At 39.6% G+C, this 20,242-nt stretch overlaps 1 protein-coding gene across 3 annotated transcripts in view; it reads right to left on the bottom strand.

Annotated features, from left to right (window-relative positions):
* LOC108724853 (uncharacterized) overlaps positions 1–20,242 on the bottom strand; it is a 109,951-nt gene that overhangs the window by 41,154 nt on the left and 48,555 nt on the right. For all 3 annotated transcript variants that reach the window (XM_018451519.1, XM_018451520.1, XM_018451521.1), the window contains 7 exons: positions 18,645–18,855; positions 15,661–16,736; positions 14,614–14,827; positions 14,252–14,503; positions 13,223–13,586; positions 11,806–12,100; positions 5,588–10,300 (listed from right to left, as the gene is read on the bottom strand). In XM_018451519.1, the coding sequence (XP_018307021.1) occupies positions 5,588–10,300; positions 11,806–12,100; positions 13,223–13,586; positions 14,252–14,503; positions 14,614–14,827; positions 15,661–16,736; positions 18,645–18,855 (7,125 nt within the window). The remainder of the gene's footprint in view (positions 1–5,587; positions 10,301–11,805; positions 12,101–13,222; positions 13,587–14,251; positions 14,504–14,613; positions 14,828–15,660; positions 16,737–18,644; positions 18,856–20,242) is intronic.

Raw genomic sequence — 20,242 nt, 5'->3', positions numbered from 1 at the left:
AAGTTAATCAGAAAATAAAAAACTAGGCTTAAATGGAAAGCACTCATAGTTTAAATTATCTACTCTCACTTCTAGGAAAAAGAGAATAGGACAGTTGCCTGACGATAATTCAAGTTTTTCTGTTGTGTCAACGATATCTTTACTCTGTTAATGTTTTGTCTTTAATGTTAGTTAAATATTGATAGCTGAAAATCGGTTAATTAAAAATTAAGTGTCGAAATATACAACAGAAGCATTAAATCAACAATAATGTATAGAAATGATAATTTCGGAATGGTCCTTATACTTTTGTGATATGTTAATTATATATATAAATTTTCATCAATTTATAAATGCTTTAGAAATTTCCTCTCTATTGTTAATAGAAAAATAAAAAATATTAGTTAAATGTTATTGAAATATCGACAATTGAGAAAATCAGTGAATTAAAAATTAATATAAGTATCGAAATATATAAAATATACAAGCATTTAACTCAGCAATGATATTCGGAAATAATAATTCCTGAATGGTCCTTATACTTTTATAATATTTTATAACTCTTTTATAATATACATTTAATGCTTTAGAAACTTTTTGTCTGTAGTTACTGGAAACGATATGAATACTGTACTAATAATAATGTTTTTAAGAAAATTCTGGAGAAATATCGATATTGAAGCTATTGATATCTTAATGAAGTTATGCATTCATGGTTTCCCTTCGTTAGCGAAATCTCGCTATTTTGATTTCGAACTTCGTCAGCTCGCTGCCGGAATTAAACGTTCTCGATAACAGTCTGGATTACCGTGGCGTTATTTCGCGTCTCATGGTGTACTTGGCACGTTGAAGCTGTATAAAAATAAAATGTTTTAAGCACCGTGTGGCATTCTGTTGGAATCCGATACAGCGCTATTTCATTTCGCGACGCTGGGTGTGCGATTACTTAATCGAGATCGTTATCCTCCTTTTCACACTTGATGATCCTTCTATCATGCTGTCGAATATAAAATTATCATTAGCGTCCTTCTCGTGTTTCATTCATTAACATACACTTCATCTTTAACCTCTTGAATTTATATTCAAATCATGTAAATGTTATTTAATATTTTTAAATATTTATTTTAAATTAGATCCCAAGCACAATAATTAGTACGATTCGCATTAACAATCTGGTAAATTGTAGAAAATGATTTTTGATGAATTTAAAATGGAATTTTTTTTCTCGAAAATTCGATGATTATATTTTTACATGTAACAAGTGTTACAAACAAGCTATGGAATTCAAGAGAATTAGCAGTTTTGTGGATCAATTGCCGTTTCGAGAAATACCGTTCATTTTTCGTAGGTCGGAATGTGATAAATGAGTCTTCGTGCTTGAACATGTTGTGGTTTTCGCGGACGATGAAAGTTTGATTTTTCGCCGAGGTCAGTGGCAGCCAGTCGATGAGTAGAACCGCATTACTGAAGTGCCAATCACAGGCGTACCGCGATGAAGCTTTGGCACTCAAATTGTAAAAATATTCCACTAGTTTTAACCTGTGATATGCTATCAATCCCAACATAAAAAATTGGGATGGTACACATCAGAATTAAGTACTATTCAATTACTAATTTAGTGCTCGTTTAATGAAAATTCGTAATTGAAACTGATTGATGTTCCACATCAATCAAGTCGGGACTCTCATTTCTATCAATATATATATATATATATACACATAGTACAAAATAAAAAATTAAATAGAAAATATCGAAAGATTTTTAAAGGCTTTCAAGAGAAATTATCTATATATAACAGACTTGAATTATTTTGTATTTACTATAGTTTCGAAAATATGAATCAACAAAAAAGAGCAAACATATAAGAATAAAATATCATGAAAAAAAGAGTGTCGTTTCTAGTTTTAAAATATTTCGGGAATTCTATTGCTTTCAGGATATAGAAAATCAATTTTAGTCACTGAAAATGCATATTTAACTTACCCTGCAAATAAAGATTGACAAGAACAAAGTATTTTATAAAATCAATATAGAAAATTGATTTTTTATTCTAAATATTGAACGATATTTTTAAAATATAGAAAACCAAATTCAGTTTATTCTTTGTTGTCAAAAATGCAAAATTTCCTGATTATCGTGTTAAAATTAACGAAAATGAATTTCCATACGAGAATAAAATGGAGATAGAGAAACATGTTATTTCGTGTTTTCAATATCACAAAGGCGACTAATGTGCTCATATTTTATGACATACAAACAAAAAGTAAAATTGACATCACTTTGGGACATAAAAATTATTTTCTGTAAAGTATATATTTTGTACCTGTTATAAAAATATTAAAAAAATAAATATTTCTTTTACCGAGATTATGCCAATTGATTTAAATCCTCGATATATACCGGCATGTGTTTAAATCAAATATTGAAATGCTCTGGCTGGTATCAGGAAATTTCAAACGATCTAAGGTTAAAAATACACGTTGCAATATCCAACTAGGTAAAGTTTCTCCCTCAGATTTTCGTTCGGTTCAACGAACATCAAATGTACATGTAGCAATCCATCGGGTTGCTCCGATACGGACCCGATATTATCCCGTCAGGAACCAATTCTTTCACCGCGACTTCGAAAACTCTTGCCTGAGTTCTTATTAATTCCACGAAATCTGGAACACCCAACGTGGGTCCGGCGAGACATTAATTATGGAGTATCGCAGCGTTCGAGTCCCACAAAGGGAAAACGTATCAGAAAGGAAAGACCGAAAAATTTCTCACGCGACGCCAAGGTATAATCGATCGACACAGTAGAGGGACCGAGTGGGAGAAAAACTCGGTTCTATACAGGCACGCGTTCGTTCTCGTCGATATTTAACGATCCCATGAGGAATCGAAGGTACGAGCAGTCGAGTTGTAGATATCACTCGCAGTTCCATAGAATCCATCCACTTCAAGTACACCGCGTCGTACGCGCGTGTTATTGACCCCGAGACAAAGTGCGACGAAGTCACGGACGGTGTCGACGATATACTTATAGTACGCGGATGCGCACTTACGATATTGCGTTCAACATGTTATACGACATTTGCGACAATGCAACAACAGACTTTCTATCCATCGATAGACCTTACAAAGTCGTTCACATGCCAACGGAGTTTCCGAGCTGCAGCTATAGCTATTAAAGCGCGTGATGCGCAAATAGCATGACTGCTTGAAAACGTAAGGACGATCTCGAGAGTGCACCTGACTGTCACTCAAACGGCCTTAATGCCCATAAGGATAACGTCGCCTCTCTGAGGAAGAATTAATTGACAGCAACGCTCCGAAGAAAATTAATTAGGACGACTAATTGTCCTCGATTAATTGTCAGATACGCTGGGAGAACGCGAACATTTAATCGGAGATAATGAAATCGCGACCTCTTTACGCTCGAATTTTTACACTGGCAATAACGGGGCAATAAATTATAATGTAATTACATAAATTTTGCATACTCTGTGGTTCCTTTCTTTCTTTCATGGTAGACTGTATAAATAGAAAAAAATCGCATACGCGATTATAAAACGTTTATCATAATTAACAACCGTTCCATATATAATGTTATTACATATTTTATTCGCTGAATAATATTGCATATTTAGAAATCAAATTGCGCATCGAGGAACACTTTTAGTCGTGATAAAGGAATATCTATTCCAGAGCGACCGAATCTTATCTGTGATACTAATGCTACCTATTTGTCAGAGCTGTCTTAGCTATCATCAATTTGGTCCTTCCTCAATAATATATCCGATCATTAGAAACGAATTTGAGTTTTCAGGACGTGCTGAAAATATGATAACTTACCTGGAAGATATTCTACTCGATTCGTTTCTTGTTTCATTTATTTTCAATTACCCTTTTGTACAATTTATGTATAACGAGCTATATACATACTTAATTTAAAGTAATTCGATCGAATCTCTTAGTTAATTGAATAAACTTCCGAGATAATTAATAATCTTGCTGACGGCATACATTGTATTCCCTAAAGCTAGTTTCATTAATCTTTGACTTGATCGAGAGAGACATTTTCGAGAGAGCTACTTCGAATTCTGCTTCACGACGAAACATCGCAACGATACATTTTGGCAAATTGCCTAGGCGGGTGAATTAAATGGTATCGCTGTAACTGTATACCGATAGTTCTGTCGATATCACCGTAAAAACATGGCTCACGAAACAATTCGCAATTCAACGTCGATTTCAACGTGGATTATAAAAAAAATCGTCACGCTTTAAAACGAAAGAGATCCTGCGTAAATGAATTTTATTTAAATTACTTCGATATGTGAATTAATCAGAGAATTAAAAAGTTTGTTCTTGACAAAAAAAACATTACTCTTATCGTATTGATAATGTCATTATTTACTTATAGTTTGAGTCAATTAACTGGCACAACTTAAATTAAACTTTAAATGAACAAAAAAGAGAATTAAATAGAGAACATAATCGTCTTGGATTACACCAATTTTTCGGCGGTAATATATCTTAAGTGATACATATATTTTTAGAGTATCATCACATGCATTCGTACACACAAACACACATACATACACGATCGCAGCTTTATTTTAACTTTCTAAATACAACTTCAATGCTATTTGTTTATTTTGTTGCCATATAAATTAATTGTTTATTTCTCGCGAAAATCTGCAATTTACGTGCAATCAATGTGATGAATAATCACAGTAAATAATTATAATGAATCAAGCCGCGTTTTTAATCGTCTCATAAACTCACTCACACAATCGCGCACCAGGCCGTGTTCCAAGTCGCATCGATCGTATAACTTCATCCGCGTCGTTCAAAGTTACGTCTGCATGCATTATTCAAACTGATCCTAGAATTCAACAAACTCGTCCGGTAAAAAAAAAGGAGAGAATCGTGATGAATAAATGTGAACTGGATCACGGCCTGGTCCATAATTAACAAGGACAAAGAAGTAGCTGCATCGTTGTGCAAGCTACCGCAAGCGCAGGTACATTTGATAGCGAAAACGTCGAGTTTAATCCTAAAGAGCAAGCTTCAACCAATGCTTACTAGTTAACTAAAATCATAAATATTTTTACTGATTATAGTTTCATATTTTTAAAAATATACATATATATATATATATATATATATATAATGGATAAAAAGGTTTTAAAGTATAGGTATATTTTGCTGTTCGAGCAGTATAAAGATAAAATCTATTTTTGAACAGCAGAAAATATCCTAAAACTATCGAGCGTCTTTTCAGCCATTAATAATAGATGGCAAAGTAAAAGAAAACATCTGCTTCGATTTGACATGAATGATTTATCGAAATAAATTATGAAAATTAAGATTTCGAGATAAATGATAAATTTTCTTCAAATTTTCATTAAACTTGTTGCAAAGTTTATGGCACAGAATATTTGTGAAAGCATCTCTTACATTAACAGCTGCTACTATTTAGGATTAAACATCTATCGCACACTAGATCCGTAGTCACGTGAGACGAGTCGGTCGTGTGGCGGCAGTCTGGCGATTTGGAACACGGCCCCGCATAGTCACTGCCTGTACACCCCAGCGTTGTTGAGGAGCCACTCACCTGCAGCCCGTTTACACGGCTCCTGTCTCGGTTCCTGCCTCTTGATCGGCATCTTCATCGGCAAAGCGTCGCGTACATCCGCGATATCGACTGGTTTTACGATAACGTCTACTTGCTCGTTGTCGATCGCCGTATCCATTGTCATTATCGTCGTCGTCGTCATCGTCGTCGTCGGCGTCACTGTCATTGTCATTATCGCCGTCGTCATTGCGTTCGTTGTCGTCATCGTCGTGGTCGCCGCCGTGATGACGGCGAGTTGTGAATCGTGAGCGTCTCCAGGTTGTTCCACGACCGGCAACCCTCGCCCCGAATCCGCCATCGAGGTGCGCTGCTGTTCCTGGAGTAAGCAGGCGCTCGACAACAAATCCCATTGGCGGAGCTTCTCTCGGTCGAGCTCGAACGACGTCGCGGACATACGGGCGTCCGGGATCGAGCGAGCCGGGGGAAGGTTGCCGTCCTCTAAAAAATGATTCCTATCCGAAACGGTAGGCTTGTGGTATGTATTGTTTTGTGGATCCCACACGTAACCGCCCGTGCCGATCATTTCCATCGACAAGGTCTCATAAGTGACGTCGTCGTCGTCCTCGATCGACTGTTCTCGCGTATGATGATCCTTGTTTGTCCTGCGTTTGACTCGCGGTCGTTCACCGCACGAAGATTCCTCCGCGCAATTGTCCCTGCGTAAAACAACACTGTCGTTCACGTAGGTTGCTCCTCGAGTAATCTTGCCACGTGACTTCGCATCATCTGATCTTCCAGGTCTCGGCGAACTGTCTAGATTATCCAATGATCTGGCGTTTCGCAGGCTCACCCTTCTCAGGCTCTCGCACCAAAGGCTATCCTGCTCCCATGGATCCTCGGAATTAAAACTACTATCAGTCATGACGTTATGATTGTCAAATGATGGCAAAGTTTGCGACGTTGCCTCGATTTGACTGGTCGGAGTCGTTGAAGTGACCGCTGTCGCCGTCGTTGTCGCTGCCGTTACTCGGTTAGCTCGGTTTCGCTGCTCCACTAAATTTTGCAAGCCGACGTCGTCGAGTAATCCCTCCAAAGATCTTGACCGACGATGAGACGCTTGTGTGACGTGCGTCGGCTCCGTGTTATCGACGTTCCCTGGATTAACGGACTTATCTCTAAGACCGTGGGGATATAAGTTTCTAGCCTCGGGCAGAGATACATCTGGCAGTGGATCAGTGGACTTTACCCGGCGTAACGTGTCAGCTTCGTAGAAATTCCTCTTATCTACGAGAGCGGCCTTATTGTCGCCTAGCAGTTGACAAGTCGTCCGCCTCAATTCCGCGGCGATCCGTCTAGCTTCATCTATGTCGTCTACTTGAATTTGCCTCGGCATTTGCCGCGCGATCGGATTCACTATACGACCGATATCATTCCGCTTGTTCAAGCCGATCGCCGCGTCATCCCTCTGATTGTTCAGTTGAGGCAATCGCGAGGTATGACCGATCATCGGTTTGGTCAGTTCCATGTCCACGCTGTTGACACTTGCCTGAAGATCAGAATAGTAATAGGGTGCTCCCGATTGATCACTTTGGACATGCTGCTCGTCGGCGTTTGGTAAATATGATTGCTGCAAAACGGAGTTGATAATTTGCATCGACATTGGATTGGGATAATGACTCGAATTCTGGCTAGAAGTCGATCGATGATTCGGCAGCACATGTCGCACACATGTGTCGTGACTGGCGGACCTTGAATGATTCGGGAACCTTTGCTCGGAATACGCGTTGACGTTCTGCAGCATACTCGTCAGCGTGCTGCCGTGATTCACCGAAGACATGGACGCGCTGATAGCGGAGTGCATCGAGGATTGCGCGCTCGCGGGTCTCTGGCAAGCCATGGATGTCGAGATGGACGCCGTAGCCGATGCATTCGAGTAACTGGAATCCCTGCTGTGAGAGATTGGCAGCGCGCTAATGCTTTGAGACGTGCTCTGCATCCTGTGATCGCGCGGTGGTTCGCTGTCAGATCGAACCGCCGGCGAACCGCGAAGCGGTGAGAAGCTCGCGACGTTCTCGTAATGTGCGTCACCGGTGAAGGACTGTGAGTGTTGGTGGGTTGGCGGTAAATCAGATACTCTCATGGATGGCAAGCTGCTTGCCGAGCCAGTCTTGTTTTTACCGGAATAATCGAACGGCCGATCGAGATTGCTGGACATTAATTTCATCTTTCTCGACAGATCCTGGCACGTGGTCTTCTGCAGTTTATCGACCACCAGCATATTCTCGTTGAATCCGTAGATGCTGTTGTAGCTCGGATCCTTCGCGTAAAGATCCACGTTGAACGCATCTCTAGCCTGTAATTCCTCCAAGTATTGATCGAGGTCAATGCTCGCGCCGTCGAAGCGACTTCCCAACGATTCTAATTCGTCCAGACTATCTAGAACTTCGCAAACGTCATCGCTGACTGGTCTTCTCTTCAATTGCCTGTGCCGTGCTTCCTCTTCTGGATTTCTGAGCTCGATCGAATCGCTTCCGGATGCGCTCTCTAACGATATCCTGCTATCTCTAAAAGTGGAGCTGATGGTCGCATCGGAGAACCTTGATGGTGGCCTGTGCGTCTCCATCTGTCCTATCGGTTTATTCCAAGATTTTGGAGAGTCGCGGTTCAACACATTATCCTTCATCGTAGCCACCTGTGGCGAGACCTTCTTTATTTCTAACGATTCCTGCATATCCAATGATTCTAAATCATCTAACGGTGGTGGAGAGGTCGGTATTGGTGGTGGAGATACCAGCTCACTGTCCGATGAATCGTGTAATTCTGCCATCATGTTGCGGCTAGCTCCCAGATAGTATGAAGCCGGTCGGAAGGTGTCGGACAAACTGAATCGCGGATGCCGTGGCGCGTCTATGGATTCTAGGTCCTTGGACGATTCGTCATCGGCGTCAGAACTGTCAGATTTGAGTGCCGTCAAGATGTCGGGCAGATCGCCCCTGGAATGCGGCGAATTCTCACTGGAATTGCTCTTTTTCATCGAGGATACTTTACTGCCATCTTCGTCCTCTTTTTCGGACAATTGATTCACTTCCATATATACCGGCTCCATCTTGTTATCCCTCACACATACAAATTCGTAGTGAGATGACGGGTCCAACGTGGAATAATCGCCTGAATCATGCTTTCTGTCATCTTCGTTCGGTGCCAAAAGAGAGCGAGTCATTCCATTCTGAGCCATCTCCACATACGAGCTTTCCTCATCGGCGAATAGACTCTCCATCATCTTAGGATGTGGTCTATCATCACTGTTAGGATCCAATATGGCCTTTCTAGGAGACATGGGAAGATAGTGATCTTCACTATTAATATCATCCTGCTTCGAAATGATGTCGTTGTCAGTGGAGAATTGGTCGCTGTGCGTTAATAAAGATTCAGTCATACTCGTTCTTGCACAGCTAGGACTCGGAATAATATTTAAATCAGTTGATGGCACACATTGTTCTGTCAGACTATCTTTTGAACTGTTCATTTTATTTTGCTTCAAAGATTCATCGGAATTCTGCATCTGTACGGCATCTGTATACAGAGTGTCCAAAGTGAAATGTTGCGTAATATCTTCGTTCTTCTCAACAAATTTTTCTTTCTCATCGTTTCTATCTCGCCGGTCCAAATTACTTCCAATATCATATCGTAACGTTTCATTATCACCGTAATCTCCGCGATGCTTCGATTCTTGCCGCTTCTCGGATTTCGGTCGATTAGCCTGTTGTGATTTTCGTTCAAAGTCCGCTAAAAGATCTTTGACTGACTTGTTACTGTCAGTTGAAGCTTGCTTAGCGTGTCCCTCTTCTACGCTTTTGTGCTTGGAAGCATTCTCCGAGGCATTTGTATCACCTAAAGCGAAACTGCGTATGACAGACGAGGTTTTGTTCGCGCAGTCAAGCTTTGAAACGTGAGCTTCAGTCGCTTGCAGTGGCGATACTTTTAACGGCTCCTGCATAGTCAATACTTCCTTGACCGGACTGACGCCATCCATATTCATCTCGAAAGATCTAATTCTACATTGAACCAGATTCATAGTCTCGAATTTCTCGCTCTCATCTTCCGTTTTTGATGGTATCGGCACTTTCTTAGGGTTAATATACTGATAAGAAAACTCTTTTATAACTTTGCTCTCGTCGATGCCAGGATCCCATTCGTCATTATCGTCCTTGGAATCCCACTGTACGTTCTTTTGGACGTGCCAAGACTCGTTTGTTCGATAACCACACAAATTGTCGGATCTATTGCTCTCAATCATGCTCGTTTGTTGTCCGTCGCATTTTTGCTGATCGAAACCGTAAATGGTCGACGTCTTCAAAATACCCAGCGGTTTCTTCGGAGTCTTGTGCCTCGCAGGGTCCTCGAAGGCGGTCTCGGGATCCGATCTTCTAGATAACGATTGTTTGTCCGCTGAGGACGATGCGTACGCATAATCGTTTCTCATCATCGGCGAAAAGCTGACCTCGTCGTAACCGGCGTCTGGTGGTATACCACCCAGAGAGGAGAGCGTGCTCCCCGGGTTCGCTTTACGACTGTTAAGGATTTGTGACTGCGGGGTCTGATTAACGCTCGTGCGGCCGGTCCCGGGTATCGTGACGTCCTGGACGGCGGACGTCGCCGTCGCCGTCGATGACCGATTGTCGCCGGCGTGCCGGGGGCTCCTTCCTGCATGCGAGGGTCTGCGCGAGCGCTTCCTCCGGACATCTCCCAGCTCTGATTTGTTCGTTACAAAACACAAAGACACGAGTATGTCCGTTACTTACGAGTGTCGTGTATATGTGTGTATGAGAAAGAGAAACAGTCCCATTTATACATTCCCGTTTCTATACCCATTAGATAACTCTAAGCAAACTCGTCAAGCGCGACAACGACATCGATGATCATTGCACCGTGTAAGCAGTAAAGACGTTCATTTATTTCAATTATTAACAATTAAAGTCAAATTGATATATTTACATGTGACTATTTGAAAGGATTTTATACATCTTGAAAGTTTACGATCAGCTTGAGAGTGATAAAATTCAGAGAATACATATATTAAAAATAAATTTCTTGTTGCGCGATTCGATCGTAATTAATCGTAATTGATGCAATGATCCCGATAATCGATTGATTTTGCGGTTAATCGTAGATAGCGGACACGCGAACTGGAAGGTAGCGATCGTAATTGCGTAACTACGGCAAATAGTGTTAGTGAAATTCTTTGGCATGCCATGCTGACCCATATTTTCTACGGTAATCTGATTACGATCGATGTTAAGTCGAATAGGATATCGATATTCGGCCACTTAGATAGGTAAGTTTAAGATTGTTAATCGTTCCCATTCACCATTCAGTCAGCTTAGACCCAACAGCAGCAGATAGAAGGAGCCCCGCGGAGAAACGCTCGCAGATATCCAGATTTTAAATTTCCTCTTACATTTTATAGATACATACTTCACATCTCGTTGAATTGATATGATATAGTTTCGTTAATCGTTTCCTCGACGATTATGTTAGTAAATAAAAATAAAGGAAAAGCAGCTTCGATTTTATAATCGAGTTTATAATGCTTCGCAATTCGTGAAGAATAATTCGGGTGCCTTGCATTAATTGCATCTATTCGCACAATTGGGAAAATATTTTCGTTAGACTACATTTTTTTTATATATGATTGATTGAAAACATGCTGGTAATTTTTATTTACAATGAAAAAAAGGACGGACATAAAATCGCTTGACATATTTTAATTATAACATAACGAATACCATTCACAAAATACGGAATTCTCAACGTGCGTTTTCGTGAAAAAAATGCCTTTGTTTCCGCGAGCAAATATGCACATTGAATTCTTCACCGTGTTAGCAATTAAGTACCATCATTGTTGTTAGCATTTGGATTATTTTTAGCTTTAGATCAACTATCTACTTCTAACTGAATACACCGCAGACAAGGCGCTTTCGAGGGACTCGAGGCGATCAAAATATTTTACATAAAATTTCACAAAGTTTTTTGTTTTTTTTTTTTTTTTCTCGAAGACAGTGGATGAAATCTGTCCACAGAAGACACTCATAATCTTTCTAATAATTCCAACATGCTTTGTTTCAAGCACATGCCCAACATTCGTCCCCAAAAAAGGTAATTGTCCGCGCAAACTTCAATATTTTGACCAGATCCCTCGTTACGCAGGGCGACCGAAGCTACCATTTAAATGATAAGTTCAGGCGAGCTATCCCTACCTTCGTCATCGCTGGAATAGCTGTTGTAACGTGGCACGTTGACGGCGGTCCGACGACCGTCCGAGCTCTTGCTCCTGACATGCGAACGGTGCCCGTCCTCCCGCCTTCGGGAGTGACGACCCTCCGCTACGGCGGCCTCGTGCGCTGCCAAATCCAGCAGCGCCTGTTGCTTGTAGTAACTCGAAAGATCATTTTGTGCCCTGCCCCTATTGGCCGAGCCGGATGGTTTTCGTGTCAACGGAGATTGCAGCATACGCTGCTTCCATTCTAGCAGCCGCTTCATCGATTCTTCGCGCTGAAAAACGTATTGTAACGAACCTTCTCATTAGCTAACTGACGGAAAGATATATGCTATTTTTTAAAGGTACGCGGAGAGAACGGTTTTACCAAAGTATCTAAAAATTTAGCTAGATACAGATCTGAAAATAATATTGTTTAGACAAAATAATTATTAGGACACTTAAACTGCTTGCTAGAATGTTAAAATGTTTATAGCATTGTTATCAATGTTCAAGTGTGCTACATAATTATTTTTATGATCCAAATAATTTTATTAGATCTATATCTAGCTAAATTATTAAATATTTCAGCAAAATCGTTCTTTCCATATATTTATCGATCTCTCGGGAAAAAAGAGGGATGGACATTAATGTCGATATCAACAATAAATTATAAAATTTTCGATAATAGGATAGATCAGAAATTAAAAAAAACTATTAAAAATGATTAACATGACAAGTAACGTAATAACAATGACGACGATTGAATGAACGATGGTGAAAGCAAAGATACAGGAGAGTCAGGATGACGTAAGGTAATGTGCAGCTATGCAACGGGGCTGTCGTGAATCACGCTCGTCCACCGATGTTACCGACACGGTTGTCTCGTACGAGCTGATACGAGCAATGCTGGCCTACCTGCCGACACTTTCCGATTCTAAGAAGCCGTTCATCGCTCTATGACTCATTCCAGCTTTTCCGGAATATGAACGAAAAGCAAGTTTGAAAAAAATTCACTTAGAAATACATTGACAATACATTTTTACTTCGCATAACTCCAGCACCAATATTCACACGTTTTACAAATAACATTTCGTACATTCATTTTAATTCGAAAAATGAATTTTATATTCATAAAATATTTCAATTAACAAAATCTGTGTTTATATATATATTCTATATTTATATTAATCGATTTCACTTGTAAACTTCTTTAGAAAGTAAAATAAGAATATGTTGATTTCTCGAAGAAATTTTATAACTTAGATACATCCCTTATATTATAACTGTTATATTATAAGGATTGATATTTATCTAAAATATATCGATACGTTAACAACACGATGAAATGTTACGAAATGTTTTGAAAAAAAAATTCGCGTATTTACGAAAGTAGAAAATACTAGACTTCTCCTTACCTGCTGAATCTTGCGTTCACCATCCCGCGAGTCCTGCTCGGAGGACCTTTCGGCGTAGTCGTCGTCGTCTGGATCAAGGGCGGCAGGATGCCGTGTCCTTGGCAGACGCGCCGATGCCGATCTGCAGAACTGCTGCTGTTCGTTCCATCGTCTGCCTACACCTGCGTGACCGGCGTGACACGTCTGAGCGATGTGGGTCCCGTGGGCACCGTGACCCGCTGCTCTTCCCCACCCGTCGTACTCGCCGCGTGGTATTCTACGAGGGATCGTGTTATCTTCACCGTGTGTCAGCGTTTCTCGGCCATTCGCCTCGCAGCTCTTCTCGCGCAAAGATCTTCGAAGTTTCGGGTCGGCGCCCATTATCCTGATAGAAAGAAGCTTAAGTATGCGTTTCTTTTTCTAGATCCAGCTTATTATACCGCGTAATTATGTTCATAAATAAGAAAAATTATTGTATTATTTTATTTTAATTGTGTTTTCACATAAATACTATTCTGTTCTATAAAAAGTCTATTTTAACTTTTACAGAACGAGAAAGTTACTGTAGTGACACTGAAACGGTGTCATATTTTGAGACAAAGGACACAATGAAATAACGAATTATGACAAATCGTACTAAAAAAAAACTGTAAGATTTTAAAAATAGAAATTCCCGCCTTTTAAAGATTAAAACATTTTAACATTTTCTTATTTTAATATTCTAATACTCTACATTATAGTAATTTACAACAGCTTTTTAAAAATTACTTTAAAGTATAGGAACAAATAGGAGAAAAGTGAGCTGGTAGACACTTCAAAAATTCATTGGTATATGTTTTAAAACTTGATTGGTGTAGGTTCAGATATTTATTTGGAATTTATATATTCGAACATTCATCTTTAAAATACATTTATCTAAAAAATACACAAACTCACGCATGCATGCATACTTTAAAATATGTAGAATTTTTTTTAAGTATTTAATTGGAATTTTAGGGGGAAACCTCCATAAGATTTAATCATTTATTCGGACAATGCACTGTGACTCACTCGGAATGTCTCTGCGTCAGCGACTGAGCGGGTATCGTGTGCTGCTGATGTACGTGATCCCGCTGTACGCGTCTCAGAGCAGGGCAAGAAGAATCCGACAATGTGGATATTCTATTTTCATCGGTTTTATCACGGATACCCGGCAGCTTCGGCTGCATTGTGACACGCGAGAGGGACTGATTCCTCTGCTGTTGATAGTGTTGAGGGGTCTGGTGCAAATATACCGCGGACTGTCGCATCTGCGCCGCGTATCTAAGCATAAACGTGAGCAGAGAGTGAATATCTTTCGTAGAGATCGATTTTCATTTTCTTTTTCTCGATATATGCGTAACTTAAACCCTGAGGAATTTACGCACTCGTACCTTTCTTCAGAATAGAAGTAACCGTCATTGGTCGTATCTGACGGGTTTACTATATCTAAGCTGGATTTAGGCCTCTGCGGACGTCTTTGTTGATCCGGGGGTCTCTCACATTGCGTGGGTTGTTGAAGGGGACGTCTTGCTGCTTCATACTCGAGGAAGTCTGCGCTATGTGGTCGCGGTGGCGGTTGAGCTCTAGATTGCCTTACCATTGCCACTAAACAAAATAAATTACAATACCCTTTTTGTATTACTACGTTTTCTTCATTAAGTTACGTTATTCGTTATTCTTTGTAACATATATTATGCAACTCATGCAGTAAAAAGAAGTTGAATTTCACTATAAAAACAATAATACGTAAAAGAAGATCTAGGTCATCGTTGCAATTATTATAATGACGCGATAATATAAGATAAAACCAGTATCCATTTCTAAAATTAACTGATAATAAAATAATAAAGTTTTATGATTTTGCCGAATTAATATTCGGTTGCATTAATTTAAAAAAAATACCGTTCACACTCACACTTTTCAATAGAATTTAGAAGAGAGGACACTTTTTTAGAATAATCGTTCTTTTTGTGCTTTAAAGGTAATATTACAAGACACGATGAAAATCGCCACTGGCGATAAGAAAAAGTTAGCAAAGAAATTATTTCTATTTTCTTAGGATGTCTTCTTTTTCGTGTCTTCTTCATGCAATAATGCATATCGCCTCCACTGTAGAATTTTTCAAACCCGCGTCCTTAACAATCCGATAAGAAAGCCCGCTTTGTGACTTAGAAGGACATTGTTACAAATACATTCGCGTAGAATATTTTCATCTTTATTCCCCGGAAAGAGTATCGGCCGGAATGCAATGCCGGTCGTACTAATTATAAGCGCCTTTGTAGGGATCGCTTAAGAACAGAAGTTAAAGCAAAAGATATAAATAATAAGGAGCATATCAGCCACATACGCAGGTTGTTATTTGCAAAGTCATATAAATTATCATATATATTTTGTGAATTTAAAATTCACAAAAAGCAAAAGAATGCACAAAGACTCACTGTTCGGCGACGTGATGACGGGGGAATGCAATTGCTGCAAATGCTGTTGCGCGTACACGGGGATGGGAATGGGTGCTGGCGATGCGCCCTTGGTGTAACCCACCGGTCCTGCGGGTCTCTGATAAAGCTGTGGAGTGCCATAGACCTCCTCGTAATCGCCGTTGCCCCTGCTGCTGGTTCTCGGTTTTGCGCTGCGACCGTACGTGTCAGGAGTCCTTCTCTCCGTCGATTGAGTGGTCTGACCGTAGCCATAATGCAGGCCCGATTTGTCGATTCGCAGACTCTGCTGTGACGGCTGATTCATCCGCGTGCCATAGATCGTGTTGTTCCGTTCGTAATCGGACATCGGGCTCTTGCTCGTAACCGTGACATCCGGTGAGACCGGGCTCTTCCGGTAGTCCATATCCGGCGATGGCGTTGAGTACTCGTTGGAGCCATCCGTCAGTCTTCTAGGCTTCGGCGGTGCGTTCGCGTAAATCGGCTGTCCGAATTTTGTTCGAGGCATAGGTTGTATCGTTTGAACGCTGCCCGAACCAGGATGTGACATCTGCTGGGGCTGCTGTTGCTGTTGCTGTGGCGATTGTTGGACCACATGCTTATGTAGTTGCGATGACTGATGGGTCGGAAGTGCATTCTGATGCGGCAAATGATGGTGAAGCAACGCTTGATGTTGATGCGAGTGGCCCGGCTGCAATTGCTGCGACGGCAGCAAATGCCCGTATTGCTGGTGTTGCTGCTGTTGCGGCTGAGAAGTGCCGGGCTGGCCATATTGCGGCGACTGTTGCACCCAACCGTTCATCATCGGATGACCCGAATCGCTCGCGTGATTGTTGGCGGAATTGCCGTTGCTGTTACTACCGCTGAGATTCGGAAAAGAGGCAGTGTTTGCGCTGTTCGGACTGGAGTTGTTGTTGGAGGCGTGGCTGGGATCGTCCCGCGACTGGAAGCCGTGAAAGCCAGAGTCGCTGTCGTCGGCACTCTGATTCAGGATCGACGAGATCGACGAGACGCTAGGTCGAGCGCTTCGTTCACCATCCTGCGCTATTTCTATGACTACCGGGGCCTCGCCCGCGCCACTAATAAATGTAAAATTGAAAAATCCGATATTATTTTTAGCCCGCACTATTCGATATCATTCGGGTCTTTCACCCGTCAAACTTACAAAAAATCGAAGAATTTATCGATAAAAGAAGTTAATTCAAGATTATACATAGGTATATAATAAATATTCTGTCGATTCAACTTGAAAATTAGTATCAGTTCGATATCATTAATAGGATTACTGGAAATATTAATAGGATTATATTGAGGTTGCCAGATATATGAAGTATATATATATATATATATATAGGTATAAATGAAAAGAATCAATTTTAATACATTTCTCTAGGAGTTTTAAAAATTCCTCATATTATTAAATACGCGGAAATTAATATTATTCCGAATACTGAAGCTAAAAGTTTAACGTTTCGACTACTTTTCGGTCATGCAAATAAAGTTTTAACTAAAAGACGGACAAAGCTCATGAGGAACAAGCGTTCGTTGTCTGCTGCTGCGTTTGCTATGTCGTGCTGCTGACGACGTGCTAATGGACAACGGGCCAGTCCAGGCTCATCCACCGGCAGCATCTCGCGGGTCGAATAACTCGAGAAACTAACTAACGAGTTAGTTACACCGTGATAACGCGCGAACGACAGATGCACTGCAACGTCCGCATCACGATACTTTCGCGTGCAAATAAACGCGAGTAGCCATGTCGTCCTAGTTTCCTTCGTGGCGCATCAAAGAGATGCTCATCGTCACTCCGTTGCACTGTCGAGCTAATTTCGGGATCTTTGTTCGTATCTCTGGACGGAGTTTACTGTCGAGTTGTCGTCTTAAAAGATGACATCTTTCAAGGCGATGTTGAGCGTAGTTCAGACAATGAGGAAGTTTTCGTACGTCGTGAGAACTTCTATTTTTCGCGGAAGATTTTCAGTACGGGAGGAAGAGAGAGGTCTGCGATGACCACAACAAAAGTTTTATAATATTCAAAAGCTTCAGAATTCATGAATTTTGAAAAATCCCTGTATGTATAATACGTAAAAAGTGGGGTCAGATATAAATGTGAGGCAAAATTTCTATGCGAACAAAATACAGATGCGCGTAATGCGTGAAACAGAATGTACGGATCCTGAATGCGGAACGGAATACGGAAGAAAGTAACAAGCGGATGAGAGTAAACTAGGAGGATTATTTCCACAAAGAAATACGCCATATAAAAAATTAAAAACACGTGAAACGTGATAGATGAACATAACAGCAGCGATTATTACAATAACAGATTAAAAGAACCACTCGGTTCTTTTTTTATCGATTTCATCATTGCATTTTGTTTTTCGTATCCGTTTATTTATTCAAGCTGCAGAATGGCAAGAGCGATAAAAGATGCAGCTATTCCACGCTTTATAAATTAATAATTACTCTCTAAATCTGAATCAGTGGATAATCACTGATATCAGTGCCAAGTATGCCACTGGTAAGTGAATTAAATGTGAGATTCCTAACCTAGCTCTAATCTTTATTATATGATTTTTTTATTATATGAACTAACCTTGTTTTAGTGCTTAAATTCAATGAATATGGTATTGGAAGATTGAAATTAACGTGCAAATATCAGTATTTTAGTCAAATAATGCTCGAATATTCTTTCTTTTTTAGTTGAACTTCATTGATTATCAGTACCAAGTATGTCACTGGATAATTAGTGACTATCCACTGATTCAGATTTAGAGAGTATTAAACGCGTCGAAAGCGTACCTGACTCAAGTCACTCACATTAGCATTCCTTAATTAGGATTTAATAGTTAAATTCATTTAATTTTTTATGATCACTAACGAAAATAAACTGTACTTGTTCTCAGCTTTCTATACAATATCGCATAATTACCGTATGTTTCCCGTGAGACTATTAAACAGCTCAAAAATACAGGCAGGGAACTTACGGGCTAGGATCTTGTAAAAGCGTTGCCAGAGTCAGAGCATTCACCCACTGGTTCATGCTCTCCCGACTGTCAGCCGCGAAGTGGTAAGTCCTCATGTTCGCGTGTTCGGCCTTGAAGGCGAACTTCTTGTTGACTTTGTCTTCGGGTTTGCAGACAGTAACTCTGTACGAAGGTAGTAATATCGAACCTAGCAGTTTCTCCTCCTCTGGGCCTGAAAATTAGTAAATTGCTACGTTGCAGTAGTAAAAGCTACGATGACGAGACTGGTCTTATTTCTAAAACAATCAAGCAATAATATCTAATTTCACATTGAAATTCCGCGCACAGTAAATTACCGAGCACATGATATTTTAATATGACTTAATTTTCAATTGCAAAAAATGATAAATGACTATGATATATTTTTGTACATTTCGTAATGAAAACCTCGGATGTATGCCACGTTCAGATAGTCGGTCAAACGCAAAAATATTTATGACATCTTGTTTTCAATTCTGACTACCGATATACCATTTGATGATATAACTGCAATAACCTCTATTTGTGTCCTTTTTCTCTTTCTCTCTATTTATATCTATCTTTAATTCAAAAATTTCCCTTTACAATCTATTCCTATGATTAATGTACGATGTGCATAAAGGCATGTACTTCCATATGATGATTTTAAACATTTGCGAAAATCAACATTTGCATATTTGCTGTAGTTCGCGATTGTGTATGACGATATTAATCTCAAGGGACATGAAATTCTATGAATTTTTATTGAACATGCGAGTTTTTAAATGTGTATTCGTATACATATACGTGTAACCACGAAATCTCGGCGAATGAATCGAATTCTCGCATACTGCGTTTCGGAAAAGCTGGACTTTCAGTCTAAATTAATTTTAGGCTGAGTGATCCACTAACGATAAACGTTAGAATAATGTGAATGATAAACGAATGTTTTTATCAATTACAAACTGAAATCTCACTTCAATCAACTAATCCACATAAACAGATTCTTCTTTCGCATTTTGATAGCTAAAAACATTGGTTTGTTTATACATAAATTCTATTATAATTAAAGCAATTAAACGTGTACGAGATCAAAATTTTTCACATTTTATTTTTTGGTGAAATTTTAAATAGATCAAATTTTAATCAAAGACGATTACATGTAATAATCGAGAATGTTTCCATATATATATTTAAAATAAATATATTTTTATATTTTTAAAAGTTATGAAATTCTTTTAAGCTTATTTAAGAGAGTTTTCTCATCTAAAACAATAAGTTATTTTTTACGAATGTGAAAATAGAAAATGTTTTCATGATTGTTATTTGTGCTTATTGTGTTAGTTTCGAACAACATTCCAGAATTCGTTGTTCAAGGCTAATAATAACATCTAAGATATAAAGTTATAAGTGAGGCGACGTGGAAAGAATGTTTCTTGACAGTACCCATGATTGCGTATAATACAGCTGTCTGAAGCAAAACAATCAAAACGCTTTTTACTTCCTGAGTGCATCGTTTATCTTCCGCGCCGAAACGCATTAAAAATACAAAAATAATAAAATAATAGAATGATCACACTCTGAAAAAAATTTACATTTTA

Source organism: Mycetomoellerius zeteki, unplaced genomic scaffold, assembly GCF_001594055.1.
Source record: "Mycetomoellerius zeteki isolate Tzet28-1 unplaced genomic scaffold, Tzet1.0 scaffold311, whole genome shotgun sequence".
In the NCBI taxonomy this organism is placed as follows: domain Eukaryota; kingdom Metazoa; phylum Arthropoda; class Insecta; order Hymenoptera; family Formicidae; genus Mycetomoellerius; species Mycetomoellerius zeteki.
Note: the sequence above shows the minus strand (reverse complement) of the source record. Positions and strands in the feature narration are given on the sequence as shown.